Source organism: Pelecanus crispus, chromosome 1 (assembly GCF_030463565.1).
Source record: "Pelecanus crispus isolate bPelCri1 chromosome 1, bPelCri1.pri, whole genome shotgun sequence".
Lineage (NCBI taxonomy): Eukaryota > Metazoa > Chordata > Aves > Pelecaniformes > Pelecanidae > Pelecanus > Pelecanus crispus.
Window position 1 is genome coordinate 54,802,169 of NC_134643.1, and position 18,219 is coordinate 54,820,387.

Below are 18,219 nucleotides of genomic sequence, written 5' to 3' on the forward strand. Positions count from 1 at the left end.
GTCTACGTCAGACATTTTAATTGTGCTTGTACAGATACTTCTGTCTAGAGAGATAAAATATTAAACACATAATGAATAATGCAGCTGTCTCACAGTACTGTGATCTTTATGTGAATAAGGAAGTCATAAATTGCCTGGGTATTGAACTGGCACAACACTTGCTATTATTTCTGCAGTGACAGCTTATGCAGTGACAAGTTGCATGATGTAATGTTGAACATTGTATGTTTTCTAGAGAAGAAATGGTACTTTTCCATCTCTCACTGCAGGAACAGAGCTGTGCATTTGTCTGGTCCCTGGCAGCTAACACAGTTGTGCGGAAAGCCAAGGTTTTAATGTAGCCTTGCACGGCATTGTGCAGAGGAGAAGTCAATAGGTGGAGACATCCATGTGAAATTGCATCTTGAGCCATGAAAAGAAAACTGAAGATGCCTTAGGTAAAGAGCTGTTCATTAATGACCTTTGGCTTCAGCACTTTTTCTTTGGGGATGCAGATCTCTTCGCTCTCTTGCCACGCAATGACACTACCTCAGCTGACTGCTTTGCTGTTTTTTTCTGCTGAGCTCCAGCTACCACTCCCATTCCCTCCTTACCTTTCCTCCTTCCTTTCACTAGTATAACCTGGCCTGCTGGCTGCAGTCTGACCGCTGAAAGATGTTGCTTTTGTCCCTCAATTCTTTCTTCCATGAATATTTTTTTTCATTTTTAGGTAAAAATAGATATTTCCAATATTTTTCTGAAAATATCTTTGTTGCTGAAGTTTCAGTTACACAAAGGCTATGTCCTTTAATCTTCAAGATTAAGATGGGATTTTCATTCCCATTTGCCTTGCTGTGGACTGGGCCCTAGTATAGAGCATTTCTTCTTTAAAGAAAAAACTTTAAAAGGGGAGAATTTCACTTTTAAAATTAATCACCATGGCAACCTTTACAGTGAATTTCCAAACATAGAAAGTTGCCTTTAAGAAGCATGCTCGTCTAAGAGAAAGGTGAGTTTTTACAGCTTCTAACAATGTTCCCAGAGAATATAAGATTTTACAGAAATCAGTTAGAGGGACTTTTATATGCAGAAAGGAAAAGTTATATGATCCTGATGATGTTTTTTAAGGATGCTGCATGCTAACTAATCTCATCATAATGCTGGCTTAAAATAGACTTGGAGAACTAGATAGAGCCTGACGGTAATACTTATGACAGGACATCACTAGATACCATCTAGGCGAATTTATAACTAACAATTTGCAAATGTTTCTCTCATGGTTAAAAGATTATTTTTTCTTGTCCTATTTCTGGGCTGCCTTTTTATGCATATTCAGAATCTTATTGGGAAATTTTTAAATCAAAAAAGAAAGTGAAGTAACAGAATAGAGGGAGGAAAAACAAGTTGCTTGTGCATTAAAAGAAGAAAATGCCTCACACATTGCAGTTCAGTGAAATGTAACTTTAGTACTCATCTCTTTGTTCCTCTGATTTCTCTCAGTACTCAGCTGTATTATTTAATATCCTATTATCTGTGTGTATTAGATCCAAGGAACACGGAATTTCTTTTCCCTGAAATTAGAACTCTGGTGTTACATTTGGAAATCATCAAAATAAGAACATTTCAGAATGAAACTTTCTGTGTCCAAAGGAGGTGTGAGACTGGGAGATGGAGCTTACAGACAGACAACCTCAGTCTCAGTGAAGATTTCAGAGGGTGGTAGGGAGGCTGATGGACTGGCAAGAGACAGCTGCTTTTAATCAAACTGCAAAATTACCATGGAAAACATTCTGCTAAAAAAAATCCAGTCAGCCCTACCAAAGTTGAATATAATGATTCAAAAGTGTATCAGCGTGTGTGGGAGTGTTCCCGCACCGCACATAGGGAGCAGGAGGGCAGGTCAGCAGAGGACTTTCCTTTTCTCCCTTCATGCCATCTGTGCTTGTAATTGCTAGGTCTGAGCTGCCCACGGGTGGCTGGCTGAGCCGCACTGCTGACGTCTGGAGCGGGCACGGTGGGCTTCGCCCATGCGCTCACCGCCTGGTTTTATTTAGCTGTATGGCCGCAGTTCATTTGTATTTCACTGGTCTTGTCCCCAGCTTGGAGAAATCAAGCTGGTTCTGCTGGAATTAGTGCTGGGTGATGCTGTCAGCACTCCAGAGGTATTTCTCTGTGCAGTGCCTATCTGGAAGAAACAGATTATAAAGCACCTCTAAGCACGGGGAAGTTTTGGAAAGACTACTTAAAATTTATTTTATTAATAAGTCATTTAAAGGTGACAGCCTTAAGTTCAATACCTCAGTAGTTCAATTAAAAGTAAACGCAGTTAAAAATAAGCTCAATTACTGAATTATTCATGTTATGTAACATCTTTAGAAAAGTTTAACTTTTAGACCAAAGTTAGCAGTAAAGTTAGTAACAGTTATCTGAAGTGTGTGTTCTTTTGAGATGTCTCTGCCATCATGCAGAGATATTTTTATTTCATGTGAAATGTGGGTAAGTAAAGATTGCCTTTTGTGCTTTTGTAATGGAGGATAGGATCAGTGTGATCTGAAGGGCTGGTTTTTTTCTTGTGTGTACAGGGTCCTGTCAAGAACTTTATTTTAAATTCCAGAGTCACCTGAAAGCTTGACAAGGTGTTTGGTCAGCGAGCAGCTCAGCAAGCAGTACATTTACAACATACCACTGAGGCATGGGATTGTATCTGCAAGAAAGCCGATAGGTCATGCCAAGTGATTGCAAGTTGAACAAGGATCTTTCAAAAATGAGGCAACTGTTGTGAATTACCATGACTGAGTTTCTGAACAATTGGCTGAAGGATTGACCTTATGCAGGTTGTCAGATGTTTTCCTTCCCCAACACTTCCTATAGATGGGATTATAGCTAGGTCAAAATATTTCTCATACCATCCATCAGCACGTAGCAAAACCTAGTATGTAGTCTTTTTATTGAGAAAGTTGGATTTGGGATTTGCAGCTGTCAAAGGTTTGTCTTTATTGCCATGTTTTTACAGACAATATATGTTCATTTCTATAGAAAGAGTGAACAGTAGACTTTACATATAATAAACAAAAATTGTTTTTTTTTTAAATTAAGGAGAAGAGATGAGCTGTGGTGTAGTGCAATAAGAGAGGGAGAAAAGAACTTTGTTTCATATGTTTATAGTTTCTAGCACTTGTATAAATCAGAAAGAAAGCAGTCAGGGAATTATCACTTTGCATGAATTAAGAACGTTTATGGTCTTCATATTCACTGAATGTGAATTTAGTGTCAGGGAGAATAATCACTGAATTCTAAACTGTGGATATTCACAGAGATTGGATTAAAGTAACTGCTTTGAGGTTTTTTTAATTGAAGATAATATATAAAACATTTTGCCATATACCATTAAATTCTAAGAAGGGACATGCAGTTATGGAGCTGATAAGATCACCAAGTATCTCGAGCACATTTGGACAGCAATTTTTAGAACTTACGAATTTTTATGAATCATCGTTGTATTTGGTCTAATATTTAGGTTCTGATATATTTACCTATAAAATGGATTGTTAACTGGAAAAGCTAAGAAGAAAAACAAAGAAAGGCTCAATATTGTCAACAATGAAATTTTCTTTATCTTGATTGGTTTAGATTTACTTTTTAAAAGTCTAGGTGGAGACCCATAATTGAAAAATGCATTATGAGAGGAATAAGTTTGACAGTTTGAAAGGCAGGAGCAAAACCAAAACCCCCAAAAAAGGGAGAGAGTGTAATAATCATTTCCTTGCCATGGTTGATCACTGAAGGAAGTATTGTCAGTAGCCATAAAATGAAGACCATGCCCAATTTTCAACAAGGAGGGATACTCATAAGGAGACTGAAAACGTCATGAACATTATCAGGAATTGAGAGGAAATAACTCTCTAACAGATTATATTCTTACCTAATGTTCATTTTCTCACAAACCTTCATCCACTCCAATTCTAACTCATCTACTTCTTTCACTTCTAGGCACATAATGTAGTTTATTGATTGAGGCATTAAAATCATCTTTGGAAATCTATTTCCAGATTGCTGTTCATGCAATTGTAATTATGACTGCTGTGATCCATTAATAGCCTTTTGTAAGAAGGCTCATATTGCTTTGTAAATGAAGAAAAATGTTTCTGCTTGGGCATTAACTCCTCATAGAAATTTAACAAGAACATTATCTCTAAACCCAGCCTTTTCAGGATTTACACTTGTGTTCATAAAGGATTAGAAGGGAGAGATGAGTCTGGTGGGACCCATGACTTCTGGTGCCATTTTGATTCTGGGGCTTAGATCTAATATGAAGAGGTACACATTGTCCTTTCTTTCAGGGAGTATATAAAGCAGCTTTATGTAGTTATGTCTAACCAGGCATTCACCCAGGGAAGGAATGAGGTAGGTGGGTTGGTTGGTTGGTTTTATGTTGTTGGGTTTTGGTTTGGGTGGGGGTTCGGGGGGGGGGGGGGGGGTCTTTGTTTTTTAATTTTTTTAAAAAAAAAAGATTTTGCATTTGGAAGGCTCTGGTGGTTTTTTTTGTTTGTTTTTTTTTCAATGACTAGGCTGCTCATCAGTGTATTTAGAATCATAGAATCGTTTAGGTTGGAAAAGACCTTTAAGATCATCCAGTCCAACCATTAACCTACTCTACCAAGTCTCACTCTCAGCCAATCAAGGGTAGACTAGACTAAACCATGTCCCGAAGTGCCACATCTACCCGTTTTTTGAACACTTCCAAGGATGGTGACTCCACGACCTCTCTGGGCAGCCTGTTCCAATGCTTGACTACCCTTTCTGTGAAGAAATTTTTCCTAATATCCAACCTAAACCTCGGCTGGCGCAGCTTGAGCCCATTTCCTCTTGTCCTATCGCTAAATACTTGGGAGAAGAGACCAACACCCACCTCACTACAACCTCCTTTTAGGTTTAAGTACTCCGCTAATGGACTTTACTATTCTTGGTTTCTCAATACACTGCTGCTCCTGTATTTGAATTTTCTCTTTGTGGGTGGTATACCATCATAGGAGTGGAGTACACAACCATCTTTAATTGTTCAGATGCTATATATTGCTCAAAGACAGTCCCAGTTAATGACATGTTAAGCTCTTCTCAAAATCACTACTAACAAGTTTCAGGATTGTATAGGCAGTTTTGGTGATGAAATTTCAGTTTAGGAATTGTTCATGAAGATTACACATCTGTTGAACTGCATGTTCTTGACTCTGGGCAAAATGGCATCTGTGAACAGAAACAGTCTTTCTTCCTTAACTCTCTGGTTGGTTTGAATCCTCAAAACTCCTGTGACATTCAGAACAATTTCAACATCATTCTCAGACTGGAATGTTCTTAGAAATATAATTTTCAATATATTTGCAATACTTACAAATATAAATTACAAATATTTGCAATATTTGTTACATACTTTTTTTTTTTTACTTTCTGTTCGTGGTTTTGAAAATGAATGAACAGTGATGGGACATTGAGTGTCAGAGGTATGAGTGAAGAAAGTAAAAGTTTTGTGAAACAGTATTTGTGAAAGTCCTTTCACTGAGAAGACATCAGTCACAGGAGCTAAATTTAGGCACATGTTTCTTTTTATAGGTTCTTCCTATAATCAAGATTTTGTAGGTGGATTCAGAAAATTTGTATCTCTTCTGTGTCTCCTCTTAACCTTTAGGAACATCCAACTAATATCCAGTGGTTTCTGTAGTGCATAAAACATAGCCTAAAGGCTGTCCTGCATACTTTACATGTTTTTCTGAATTGCTAAGGTATCAGAGAATTATTTACACATGAAAGAATGGTGGGCCTTGCCCTTGCACAAGGCGGTTATTCAGTAAATGAGTTAAGAGCATGGACTGCCTTTTATAAATATGAATCTGAATGTTATAGACGTCACATCCTACAATGTAGTTACTGCATTTTTATAGCCTTCTACCATTTCTTCTGAGTATGCTATAAAAAGCTCAAGAAATTAAAATGCTATTGATCAGTAGAGCACTTCTTTACATCTCTATATACTAATCTGCCAAATTCAGACAATCATTATGTGATTACTGTTGTCTTTCAGAGTTTATTGGTCTTCCATCAGAAATACAATCTAGCTCAGAAGCAAAATAAGCAAGACGTGCTTTGTTCGATCCAGATCAGCATAAGTTGAGAACAATCAATTGGATCCCTATGAGGAATGTATGTACAAACGTGGCAGGTTTATGTATTCTTTTCAATAGCATTTTGTTATTGTTAATTGCCTGGAGTCTTGCCAAAATGATGAGGGGGCAGATGAAAACAGATTTTCACTGGCATCTGCTGCACACTATAGCTGCCATCTCCTCTGGGGATTGCCCTCACTTTATGACCATTTAGAAAGCTTGGCACCATAGGCTTTATTACAACCAAAAGCATTACTTGCCAAGAGAGAGCGTGCTGGAAATTAACGATGCACAAAAGAAAGACAAGTAGTACACATGCCTCAAAATTGCTGATACAACTGGCCCTTATGTTAACATGTCTTTTCCATGGAAAAGGCTGACATCAGACTTGGGTATTTCAGCGAGTGTGGCTGTGGAGGCTGGTGTTTCTTCCTTGCAGAGCGATGCTTGTCCAGGCTCTGCTAGAGCATACCACAGCACATCCTTCCAGCCACGTGGGAGCCCCTTCCCCAAGAGGGGTGTGAGGCTTCTGGGCCTCCCTCCAGCTGGGCTTCAGCATCAGACCCTGGACAGGTGAGGTGCTGGGGCCTGGGATGTGCCTGTGAGTCCCAGGCTGTCCCAGGAGCAGCCTGTATGTCCACAATGGACAGTCATTTTATCCGAGGCATTAGACGTGACCCAGCATGTGACCTGTTTAGTCAGATACACATCCATCCATACGCATGTTTATTTTAAAAGTATTTTATTCGAGTAATATACTTTGCTGCAATATGGGATATAAGATGATTTTTCCCATTTCGGGGAGGGGGGAGAAGAAGTAACTTTTGTTGTCTTAGGCCCTGCCCCTGAAGGCATTGGCTGTGTAGAGTCTAATTAAAATTATCATCAAAGTAAAAGTCAACTGATGGTTAATAAAACTATCTGTGGGCAGAGGGCATTTTGACTCCAAGCCTGTAAAAGGCCCCGTAGCTGGGGCACAGGCTGGGTGAAGGCAGGAGCATGCACTTGACCTGCTGCTTGCAGGTTCCCTGGGGAGCAGGGCCAGGGCTGCCTTGGCACTGGAGCAGTGGGAGGGTACCGACAGCGAACAGATCCCCTGAAACAGGACACAAAAAGACAAAGTTAAATTAAGCCTAGTTGCTGCGCTGAAAATCATTACTGTCTGCACTGTGGAGGCAGACACATTCAGACATATCCTTTTTTTCCCATCTGTGAAGTCTCCTGGGTTTTTCCCTGTTTCACAGATGATGTCTCTGATTGATTGCACTGTTCTGCATTATCAAGAATATCCAATAAAATAAGACTTGTGGTATTTGAAACGTAGCCATTGGCATTCAGGCAACACATTAAGATGTAAAAAAAAGTAATTCTCTGCTTTTAAATCTACCTACACTCAAAGCATATCTACATGGCTAGTGCTTCACTTCATTCTTCAGCCAGTAAAAAACATCTGGGATTTGGTGCTTTGCTTCATGGGGCATCGTGGTTTGTCCTGATGTTTGTACTGCATATCACTGCTGTGTATGGAGTTACCTTTTACTGCATGCATATGGGCAAAAGGCTCAAAATCAGTGCAGGCTTGATGAGAATGTCCTTGATTTTGAATATCAGAGTAGTAGCTGGTTGCTAAGAAAGAAAACAATTTTGAATGCCATGCTTAACACAAGTGAAAGTAAGTTTTAAATCATCTCAGTGTTTTGAGTCTATTTCTGGCAAGTAAATGCTGTGCATATATAGTAAAATGAATAAGACGAGTTACTGCATAGTTTCTACACCAGTAAGTGCCACTTAAAAAGACAGATCCAATCTTCCAATTTTTTTTTTTAAATAGAGATATTGTCTCAAAGAAAGAAGTGTTGGCATGATGTTATTTATTGTGACAGAAACTGATATGAATCTATTGTTTTTTGTGTGAACCTACATTCATCCTAGAGTAAGTCTATTCCACTTGCTTATAGAGACGGTGAGTCAAAAGCCAGAACACCCAATCCACAGAAATCCTAATATTCTTGCAAATTTTTTCCCTTTTGAATCTCTTTTGAGCACTTTCTGAAGTCATTTTTCAACACAATGCTTAAAATATTTCTATCAGAATTTGCTTCTGGACAGTTGAAATATTTCATCTTGGTTGGACTTCTTGTTTTCACTGATTTTGTTTTATTATTTTGATGTGTTTTGCTTTCTGGTTTTAATTTTTATGTTTTGAATTATTTCTTACTATTTTTATATTACAGTAACATTAATTGATGATTGGTATTACAGATGGTGTTTCAGTAATTGAAATGATAATTGTTTTTGCTTGCTCAGAGGCAACTGGTATTCTAATTGATAACTGGTGTTCTATTTGATATGTTAGATTACATTTTTCAAAGTGTAAGTGTCAAGTCATTACAAAATAAAAAGCCAGGGTATTCCAGTCCAGATAAGGTCAGATTTATTTTCTAAACAAAATTTTTGACAGCAGCTCTTGACTTTAGGAAATTTTTTTTTCCTAACAAATTGACAATTTTTTGATAGAGAAACATTCTACTGAAAATGTTTTATCAGCCTCAATTTTTGGTGTCTATTGTGTCTATCAAATTTCAGGAGAAGGTATTTCTCACTGCTATTTGCATACTGGGGCAAGCAAAGGAACCTTTTAATTCCTGCCCCCCCCCCCCCAATTACTCTTCAGAATGCATGTGGTTCTAATACTATTAAAAGTCCAGTTGTAACAACAAAGTAAATCAAAGTAGATGCTAAAACAAACAAAAAGAGTAAAGTAATAAACACAACAACAAAAATGCAGGCAACCCCAGTAAGAATTCAGTCAGCTGGGATGGTGACAAATGACACTGACTGCAGCATGCTGGGCAAACTGAAGGGGGGGATATTTTACACACAGTTGTTAGGCATTTATCCCAGTAGCCTGGGAAAAATAGTGGCATATATGTTGTCATATATGTCATACCAGGACAATGTACTACACAGTGTGTTTTCTTTTTGTAGAGAGGAATGAAATAATGAATTGTTAGATAGAAATAGAAATACAAGACTTACAAATTAATCAAATTAGTTGTCTTGCGAAAAAGGTTCCATTTATTCACCCAGACTCATAAGACTTACCTAGGAAGCACCTTGCATTTGGCACCATGGTCCTGCAATGGGCCCATGACAGTCACCCACAGGTCAGCAGCAACCAAGAAAAGCTTTATATTCACTTAGCTAAGCTTTTCTCTTCACTCATGCCTAAGGAAGACAAGTATTTTTTCAGACTGTCATGTAGACCATTAAAGTAGGACTATTATGACTCTCTCCAAGACATTTTCATGGCTTCAGGTTGTTATCCTGCATCTCTGAACACTACAGGAATTTTTCAGTCATGCTAGATAATCACTGTAGAATGCTAGCTTGTTGTAATTTAATAAATTACCTTCAGGGCTATGAAAACAACCTTTTGATGGTGGGCCTAAGGTAAGCACGATCTTTTTATTCTTTAGGACTTTGACAGACTTAAATTATTTAACACTGGCTCTGGATGCAGTTACACCACAGGTAATGTAGCCACTTTTGTAGGGGAGAATAAGCTATTCTGGACCAGAGCACATATGCAAGCGTAAACCTATGTCCCCTTGGAGTCTGCAGCTCTTTAACCGTTTGTTTCTAAATCGGTGCAGAGAAAGCTGCATAAGCACAGTGTGTACACAAGTCCCTTCTTCATGGAGCCCTGGTTCTAGTTCAGACACCGCTTTGATCACAGTTCAAAAAGCAGATCCTAACAACACCAGTGACTGGCAGGCACGGGATGATGCTACCCTCCTGCCATTGAAGGAGCGTAATTCAAAAAAAAAGAAAATGCAGCGACAAGTAATATACCTTTGTGAAGATTTGTTTTGCTGATACAAAAGGGCTGTACAGTGGTGCTCTTACAGAAGTGATAAAAATGAGACCTAGAAAGCAACTGAAGTGGAAAAAGATGCAACATACAAATGAGAGAAATAATGCAGTATTGTTTCTTGCAGCCTTCCTTGACATAGGGACCTTGAGCAGGTGGGTTAGGGGTGAGGAGGAATCCCTGATTCATGAGAAAATTGCCTGAAGAGCTGGCAAATGTTACAGGGAGGCAGAGGCCATCTGCAAGTATCTTGGGGTAAATGAAATTATGAGGGAAAGAACAAAATGAGAAACAGCATTGTGCCACTGTGTAAATCCTTGTTGAAGGCACAGCCTGAATATCGTGGGCATTTCTGGTGCTACTTCTTGAAACTTTCTTAATGTGCATTTCAGGTCTTCATTTCTTGAAAAAGGAAAGGAACAGAGAAGGAATATCCAGGGATGATTGGAGGTATACAACAGTTTATTGGTGAGGAGCCGCAGTGTAAACCAGGCCTCCTAAGCTTGGGAATGGAAACAACAGAGGGATATCATAGAGCTCCATAGTATCATGGGTGGAATAGAGAGGTAAAGAGAAGTGGTCGTTCATGATCTATTCCAATACAAAACTTCAGGGATGACATGTTGCAGAAAAAGAAAGAAAGCTATTCCTTCACAGGTTGTATATTTAAGCTCTGTAGTTTCTTTCCATGGAAAATTATATGTGCTAAAAGTTTATGTAAATTCAGAAGCCAGCTGGACAAATTTTTTGATAGAAAATGGGAAAAAAGTAACATTTAGGGAACAGTTTCTGAAACTATTATGGGTCTTGAAAATCGTGTCATCTCTCCAATATTTGGGGGTGGGGGGGAAAGACCATGCAAAGCCTCAGAAAAGTGAACACATTTAACTTGTCAAGATGCACAGTGTTATTAAGTTCCAGGGAAGTTCTGTAACTAGTCGCTTTTCTGTTTGCTCATTTAAAGGTTTGCAGTTGTGGGGGTTTTTTACATCTGATGTAGTCAGAAGTGTTTCAACATTTTCAAAGCTATACTTGAAGCATAATCTGGGCTTAGATACGATTTCATGAATCATCTGTGTTACCAATGGCAAGGGACTTGATGCTGTGTTAGGGAGGTGATATTTAAACTTCTGAAAAATTATTTAATCTAATGTGGGAAACCTAATGCTGTTGTAACATTTTTCCCTAAGGTGTAGAGACAGATAGCCATGCTTTTCTGGATGTATTTGTTATCTAAGTGGGGCATAGGGTGGGGGAAAAAAAGGAACTGCCTTTAAACCGTGCTTTCAGGCATATGTACAGAGAGCAGCAGGTGAATTTTTCTCTCATGCTCATTCACTTCCACCTAGGATTCAGAATAAGCAAAGTCGTCCATCATGGCATCAAGCATGGCTATCTCTCTGCGAGTCTCAGATGAAACTGATTTTGCATGAGAAACCTTTTATGTTATTTGCCCTTTCTGAGCTCCCCCTTATCAAAGCTAGCTTCAAAACGTGAAAAAGCTGAAGTTGTCTGCAGAGCATCATTGACTTTAATGGGAAATGTGGCAATTTGCACAAGGTGAGGAAAAGGTGCTTGGCTTTTTAAGGTGGACAAATTAGCTCACTTTCTCCTTTCCTGGATGTAAAAGTTGAAAGAACTAAGTATGTAATTTGCCTGTTTATGTACTGTACCTTAAAGCCTCATTTTCCACTCTGCTCATGCTTCCAAAGTGTTTCCTTATGACCTTGCTTATCTGTACCTTGATGACTGCAGGCTTTCCAGAGCTGCTTCACTTCTTGTAGTCCTACATGACACTGCAGCTGAGATTTTCTTCCTCACTTCTTGATCTGTGCTCCCCTGCACTCACCCTACTCTGAAAAGGGCTGTGAAGAAAGGGTCTACCTCACTCTGCTCCTAAGGCTTCCGCACAGGGCTAAAACAGAGTAAAAGACTCACATAAAGAAGAGAAATAGCTGGAGTAATCTGTCTCCAGCATGAGCACTGGCACTCTGACAGTACCAAACCAAAAGGACTTACTGCACCTGCCAGCAGCAGTTTGTTATCCCAGAGAAGGTCTACAAAGCAGGTCAGGGCACTTGAGGCTAATTAAGCACTGTTAGCTAATGGATTGTTAATACAACTTTGTAACTCTGCCTTGCATTATTATTGCTTATTCATGTTCATATGATCTCTCACTAGAGAAAGAAGGACACATCAGGAAGGAACCTATAAATATATGCCTGTACCCCAAAGTGGTACAGGGTGGAGCAGAACTGGTGCTGACCCAAACCTGACAGTCGCTACAGGGGGGTGCCTCCCCAGGTGGAGATGTGTCTCAGTCCTGGCACAGTATAGTTTGGATACAGTGCCTTGCTGACCCCAGTTCTGGCACTAGAGCCATCTCCACCAGTACCAGAGCTCAGCTGAATAGGGCAGGCATGCTGGATGAGGTCCACTGGGTGCAGGAATTGCTCCGTGCAGAGATGCGTGGTGCACAACACCTGCTAGCCAGGGCTGAGACATGACCAAAGCAGATGCTCCATCAGATGCCTTGGCAGAGTGACTTCTGAGTGGTGCAGGATGTGGTCGTTCATCACTGTAGCATCTGACAAGCCAACAAAACAAATATCACCATCACATAAAACTTTGCATGCAGGCATACTGTAGTGCTTTCTACTTTTAGTAATTTCTCCCTCCTTTTTCTTCTTTATGTTTGATTTTATTGCTTCCTGACTTGGAAGTACTTTAGTACTCCACTTTTAATGTTCTCATATGCAGGTTTTTTCTGGAGCGTTATAAATTCTTTAGTATTATAAGCATACTAAAGCACAGTTTATAAGAGGCAAAATATGCTCAATGTAAAATAAATGCTGCTTTGGAAAAAATGATAATAAAAAGACATAGCTGGGAGCAATAAAAGTTAGCCAGAAGCAGGATAGAGGCTGCTTTTCCCTGCTGGCAAACTTCGCAGCTGAGAGGGGTTGGTAGGAAGGGAGTGAAAGTGTTTCTTTTACATGAACCTGCAAGCTCAAACAGAGGCACCACAGGAGAAAAAAAGGACAGCAAGAAGAAAGAGCAGCTCCTCATGGAGACAAGAAGCTTGTATGAGAAAAAAAGATACTGTAAGTAAGGAAGAAAAAGACTTGAAGATTTGAAAATACAGAGAAGGAATTTTGCTGCATGCAGGAAAGGAAAAGAGCTGAGTGATACATGTAATACTTGAAGGCTCAAATCACATCCAGCTTCAGAATGCTAAACTTCCACTTCCCACTCTTAAATACCTGGTTTCCAGCCAGCCAGGTGCAGGTGACTGAGCTCTGTTCAGAAGCTAGTCCTCCAAAGTGGACTGTCAGCTGTGGCTACTGCCAGTATGTAAGCCTTTCACTTGCCTCTGCACTCCAGCCCTGGGTTGAATGGTGCTCATGATCCATTATATTAAGCCAGAGGAAGAGGCAGGAGAAACTCCTGGGGTTTGTAGCATCTATACAGCCTCTCAGAGCATGCCAGTGTGCTCGTACCCAGCTACTGAGGCTACCAAGCTCACTTGGAAATGACTGCGCTGCATGGACAGGCACAGTCAGGGGCCACGTAGCCAGGCACACACTGGGATTTTGGTGTCAGCAACTATATGGCCAAGCCTGAAGGCAGGAGTAAAACTCCACCAAACATAGTTAAATGAAGACTCAGTCTGCAGTGTACTGCTGGAGAACTCGTCTGTCTTTCTAGATGTCTTGTCTGGGTATTGTAATGCTGCAAAAAGTAATTGATGTCAACTTCAACATCTACTCTTCAGAGACCTCGGTGCTGTATTCTCACGTCACTGACCCATAAATCCCAGGGTTCATCAGCAGTGTGGGTTATTTGCAGGAAGAATAGGGGGAGCTTACTCTATAGAGTCTGCTTAGTGCCAATAGTTCATCAGGTTTTCGTCTCCCATAAGCTACATGCAGTATTGCAATAGCTTCTCTACTTCTGATTCCCCCTCCCTTTGTCTCTGCTTTTCTGCATATTATCTAGGGATGTATTTTCAACTGCCAATATCTCTTTTAAAAGGACTTTCGCCCACATGAAAACAAGGTAATACCGTGGCTTACTGCAATATTACTGTCTTACATTTTTGCAGACATTTACTTCTAGTTTAACAAAAGAAACATACATAGAAAAGCAAGATCTGGTCTCTCTGGAAAAATCTGAAATGGTAATTAAACAAGGACATTTACACCTTTGTTCTTTACCTGGTTCTCATGAAAATAATAAAACTCACTCTTCTAGTCAAGAGAATGCCTTATGTGGAGAAAATAACTGTGGTGGCAAGTGGTGAACAACTCCCAAATATATTGAATACATTGGTGGCACACCTTTGGTGTACACTATGGTAGTTTTTGAGCACTTTTAATTTTTGGATGTATCCAAAGAATAATCTGTAAAATTTCTAATAATGCTGGCACTTTCTTCCTCCTGTAGTTTGGTGTTATCATTTTATAGCACCATTCTTTAGTGGAAGAAACAAAAGTTTACATATAGCCAGAGTCAGACTGTTGATTGAACATAATTTTGGATGTGATCAATCTGCAAATTTTGCAGTCCTTCGGAATAATGATCTGGCTCCAGTATCTTTTATTTTGATGTCTGAAAATAAGTGCTGCACAAATAGTTTAGGAAGCTGAGTCACAGCTGCACAAGAGTTTATAGACTCTTTTTGGAATGTGAAGAAGCAATTTACTTGAACCTCAGAGAAATGTAGCAGTCAGTTTATGTTTGGAACCAGTTCCTAAAATAGAACACTCATTTCATGACCAAATGAAAGCACAGTCTTACTGTGATCCAGCTAGTAAGTACGTGCCCATGCCAGGTTCATGTTTAGTGTTGGAAGAATAACTTAACTTACTGACTCCATTGTAAGCTTCAGAGAGACGGTTGTTTTAAATGATACGACAACCAGTTGTGATGCTAAAAGGAAACAGTTGTGGTTAATTTTTTTAATACCTTAAGGATAATTGCACAATATTTTGATCATCACAAGTTTCTAGTGACTGCACAAGAAGTAGAGAGCTCATTTTACAGCTGGGGCATAGCTTCTCACTGGTTGAAGCCCCTTATGGCTAAATTATACAGCTAACATGGTCAAAGAAATGTGTTGTCCAGGCATGCTCATTGTCATTCTGCTCACGTGGTTACTACGCTCCCTTTCCCAAGATGAATCAACTGAACTGGGTGACTGAGATTTTCTGTCTGCGTTAAAGAAGATGATTTCAACAGTCTTTAGAAACAGCTGGCAGTTACATTAGCCCTGTAACCAGGAGGTATGTGAGCAGTTGCTGCAGGAGAGTCCTCGTCTGTTCACCCTTCCCACAGGAGATCTAATGAAGTGCAGCAAAGTCAGGTAGCAAGTAGGCAGCTTCAATTCTGAATGCGCGGAGCCATCTTAAAGGATAGCAATGTGCACAGCCTTTCCTCATGTGTGCAAGCCCACTGTTTTCACCATTTGCCTACAGAAGTGGCAGCTCTCTTCCCTTTGGTAGTATGTAGAATTGAAGTGTATTAAAGCTTCGGAGAGTCAAAACCTCTTCTGTGACCCGGAGGTTCACATACATTGACTTTCAGTGGAATTGGAAGACTAGAGTCATTAAGGCATTCTTGGACATTTCAATGCAGGACTCCTTTCACAAAAATGAGCAGTCTAATCAATGATGCCTAATGATTTTGAGTGACTGCAACTTACAATGTGCTTACAGTATCCATATTTCCAGTTTTTAGGATCTGCTTTTCCATCTGCTTCTCAGTTTTCCCATTTATATCTGGTTAGGGTTTTTCCTTTGTTTTTTTAAAACAAAGAGTGGCTGCTGATAAAAGCAGTAAGTCACAATTAAATTAAGTGTAAAACAGTAGCGTAGAATTATCATGCAGCTTTATTGCCCAAAAGATATTGTCTAAAGGTTTTCACCAGAGTATGCTGAGAGTAATTCAAATGAAGTTGGAGCAATCGCATCACTGTTAACACAAGGAATCAGAATCGAGTTTTTTTACTGTAAGATAGTATTTCTTTCTAAGACAGTACAATAGACACATAGGAAATTTCAACTTTGCTTTTCTCTTTGGAGAAGTAAAGCATATTTTTCATCATGATTTCTATTTAAAAATTGGCTAGGTGACAAATTTGAGAATGTTTGGTGTGAAAGACAATTTCCAGTGTTTTAGGCAATGTTTCACAGGACTGGTGAAAGTGGAATTGTTTTTCAAGCTTAAGGTCATGTTATTGTTGCTTGTAGCCTTACTTTTTTCCTCAAAACAGACCTTGTACTTTTTCCTTAAAAGCTAGTTACTACCTGAAGTGTAGCATCTTTTCCATATGATGAGACTTCCTAACACATGTGAATGCTCAGAAGACAAGAATCCATTATTGCCAAGTTCTAGTCCATCAATCAGAAAACTGTCATTTAAGAAACTCTGTGGTAGTTACCTCATTAATATTGTCCTGTGTGAGCTGTGTGGGTTTTTTTGAAGGAATGGAAGATAATTCCTCCTGCAGGCCAGTAGTGCAGTAAACCACGACTGTGTATTAATTTAAATATCTATTAGCGTGGGTGACTCTGCAGCACAGCAGCAAAGATGTTCACATTTTTTATTTTTGTCGAAAATTCATGTTTTTATAGTTTTTTCTTTTTTCTTTTTTTTTTTCCCCCCTTCAAGAAGGCTCTTACAGCTCCATTTTAGTCCATGGCAATTTTTGTATTTTAGTTATTCCATGCTGTTCTCCTGTATCTAACGGTGCTAATTCTTATTCCTGTCAGGTATAAGTTTATCTATTCATGGGGCTGAAAAGCGTGCGCAAATCTGTCAGAGGAGAACTGCAGCAAGCTACCCAGTGTCACAGCGTCCGCCTGTGGTTGGGCATCCTTCACTCCCACAAGTCAGAAGGTCAATAAGAATGGAAGCCTCATCTTCTGGATCTAGTATTTCGGCAGTCACTGGTGGAAAAGCAAAAACCCATCAGCCAGGTAACAGATTTGGCTTGACACCTTTTTCAGTTCCATTTCTTGTGTGATGTGCCATAATGTTGTGAAGCTGGTATTAATAGCATCAGATCATGCTTACATGGAGGTCAATCTGTTGATCATCAGAGCTATCGATTGATGTTTTGTCAGTTGGTATGTTGGTATGTTTTTGTCAGTTATAGAATATAGGGAGTAACAACAGTTGGGACAGCTGAAAGTGGGAAATAAAAATGTAAGTCTAATCATAAAAAAACATACAACATCCAAAACGTTAATGCAGAGAGAGCTTTGCGCTATTGTTTTTTAATACTGCTTCCCTTATATATGTTTAATTTTGATAAGCCCTGAGCTAATGTCAATGCTCTAGAGGCTACAGGCATCCCCCGTGGAACTCAGTAATTGACATTAATGTTGGTTTTGAACAAAGGCACAATCCAGGACATAGATCAAAGTCTTGCTGCTAGAATGCAAACAAAAAAACCTAGATCTGAAGGAGATTTTACAACATATGTTAACTGGTTAACAAAATGAAACTTTTTAAAAGAAAGCCAGAATCTCCTGGGAACCATCAAATGCTAATTGACATCATGAGTTCATTCCTTGTTATGTTAATTGCCAGAGCTATTTTAGAAGTATCTTTTCTTATAACAGGGGCGTACATTTTTGCTGGCCATGTTCAGTCATTCTTCACAGTGAAAATTAAACTCTAAATTTCTTTCCTGAGTAGAGCAAATTAAAGCTGCCCATGAAGTCAGTTTTGTAGCTTTTATATTGAAGGGTATCAATAATCTGCTAGCATTGCTGCCCAGGGAAGGGCATGAGGCACCCTGTATACAGCTTCTTGGGTGCTGTGGGGCACAGTCTGTTTGTGTGAGACAAACAGTTCTGCTTGCAAACCCTTAGCATGCTTCCATTACCTTGCAGATCTAGTAAATGACTTAATTTTTGTAGAACTTGAAAATTCAGATTATTTATTGTGGGTTGCTATGCAGGGCTATTGCCATGAGTTTCATGCACCCATACTATTTAGTCACCATAATCTTTGTCAACGTAGATTAATTAAGAATTTATGGTGACTCATAACCATATGCTTTGTTTATTTCAGTTTCTCTGTTCACTTGTTTGTCTTTCTATTTTTTCGGCTTCTATGTTTTTTCTTTGAAGTACAGAAATTACTACTACAGAAATGTTGGTGTTGCTAAAGAAATATAATCATGACTGCAGCATGCTA

The 18,219-nt window shown here is 39.2% G+C and overlaps 1 protein-coding gene across 2 annotated transcripts in view; it reads left to right on the plus strand.

The window, feature by feature from the left end:
* ANO4 (anoctamin 4) overlaps positions 1-18,219 on the plus strand; it is a 225,105-nt gene that overhangs the window by 77,326 nt on the left and 129,560 nt on the right. Inside the window, exon 3 of one of the 2 annotated variants that reach the window (XM_075711548.1) lies at positions 16,785-16,991. In XM_075711548.1, coding sequence (XP_075567663.1) covers positions 16,785-16,991 — 207 coding nt within the window. Of the gene's footprint in view, positions 1-16,784; positions 16,992-18,219 lie in introns of those variants that run through there. The other variant, XM_075711556.1, reaches the window with a different exon arrangement.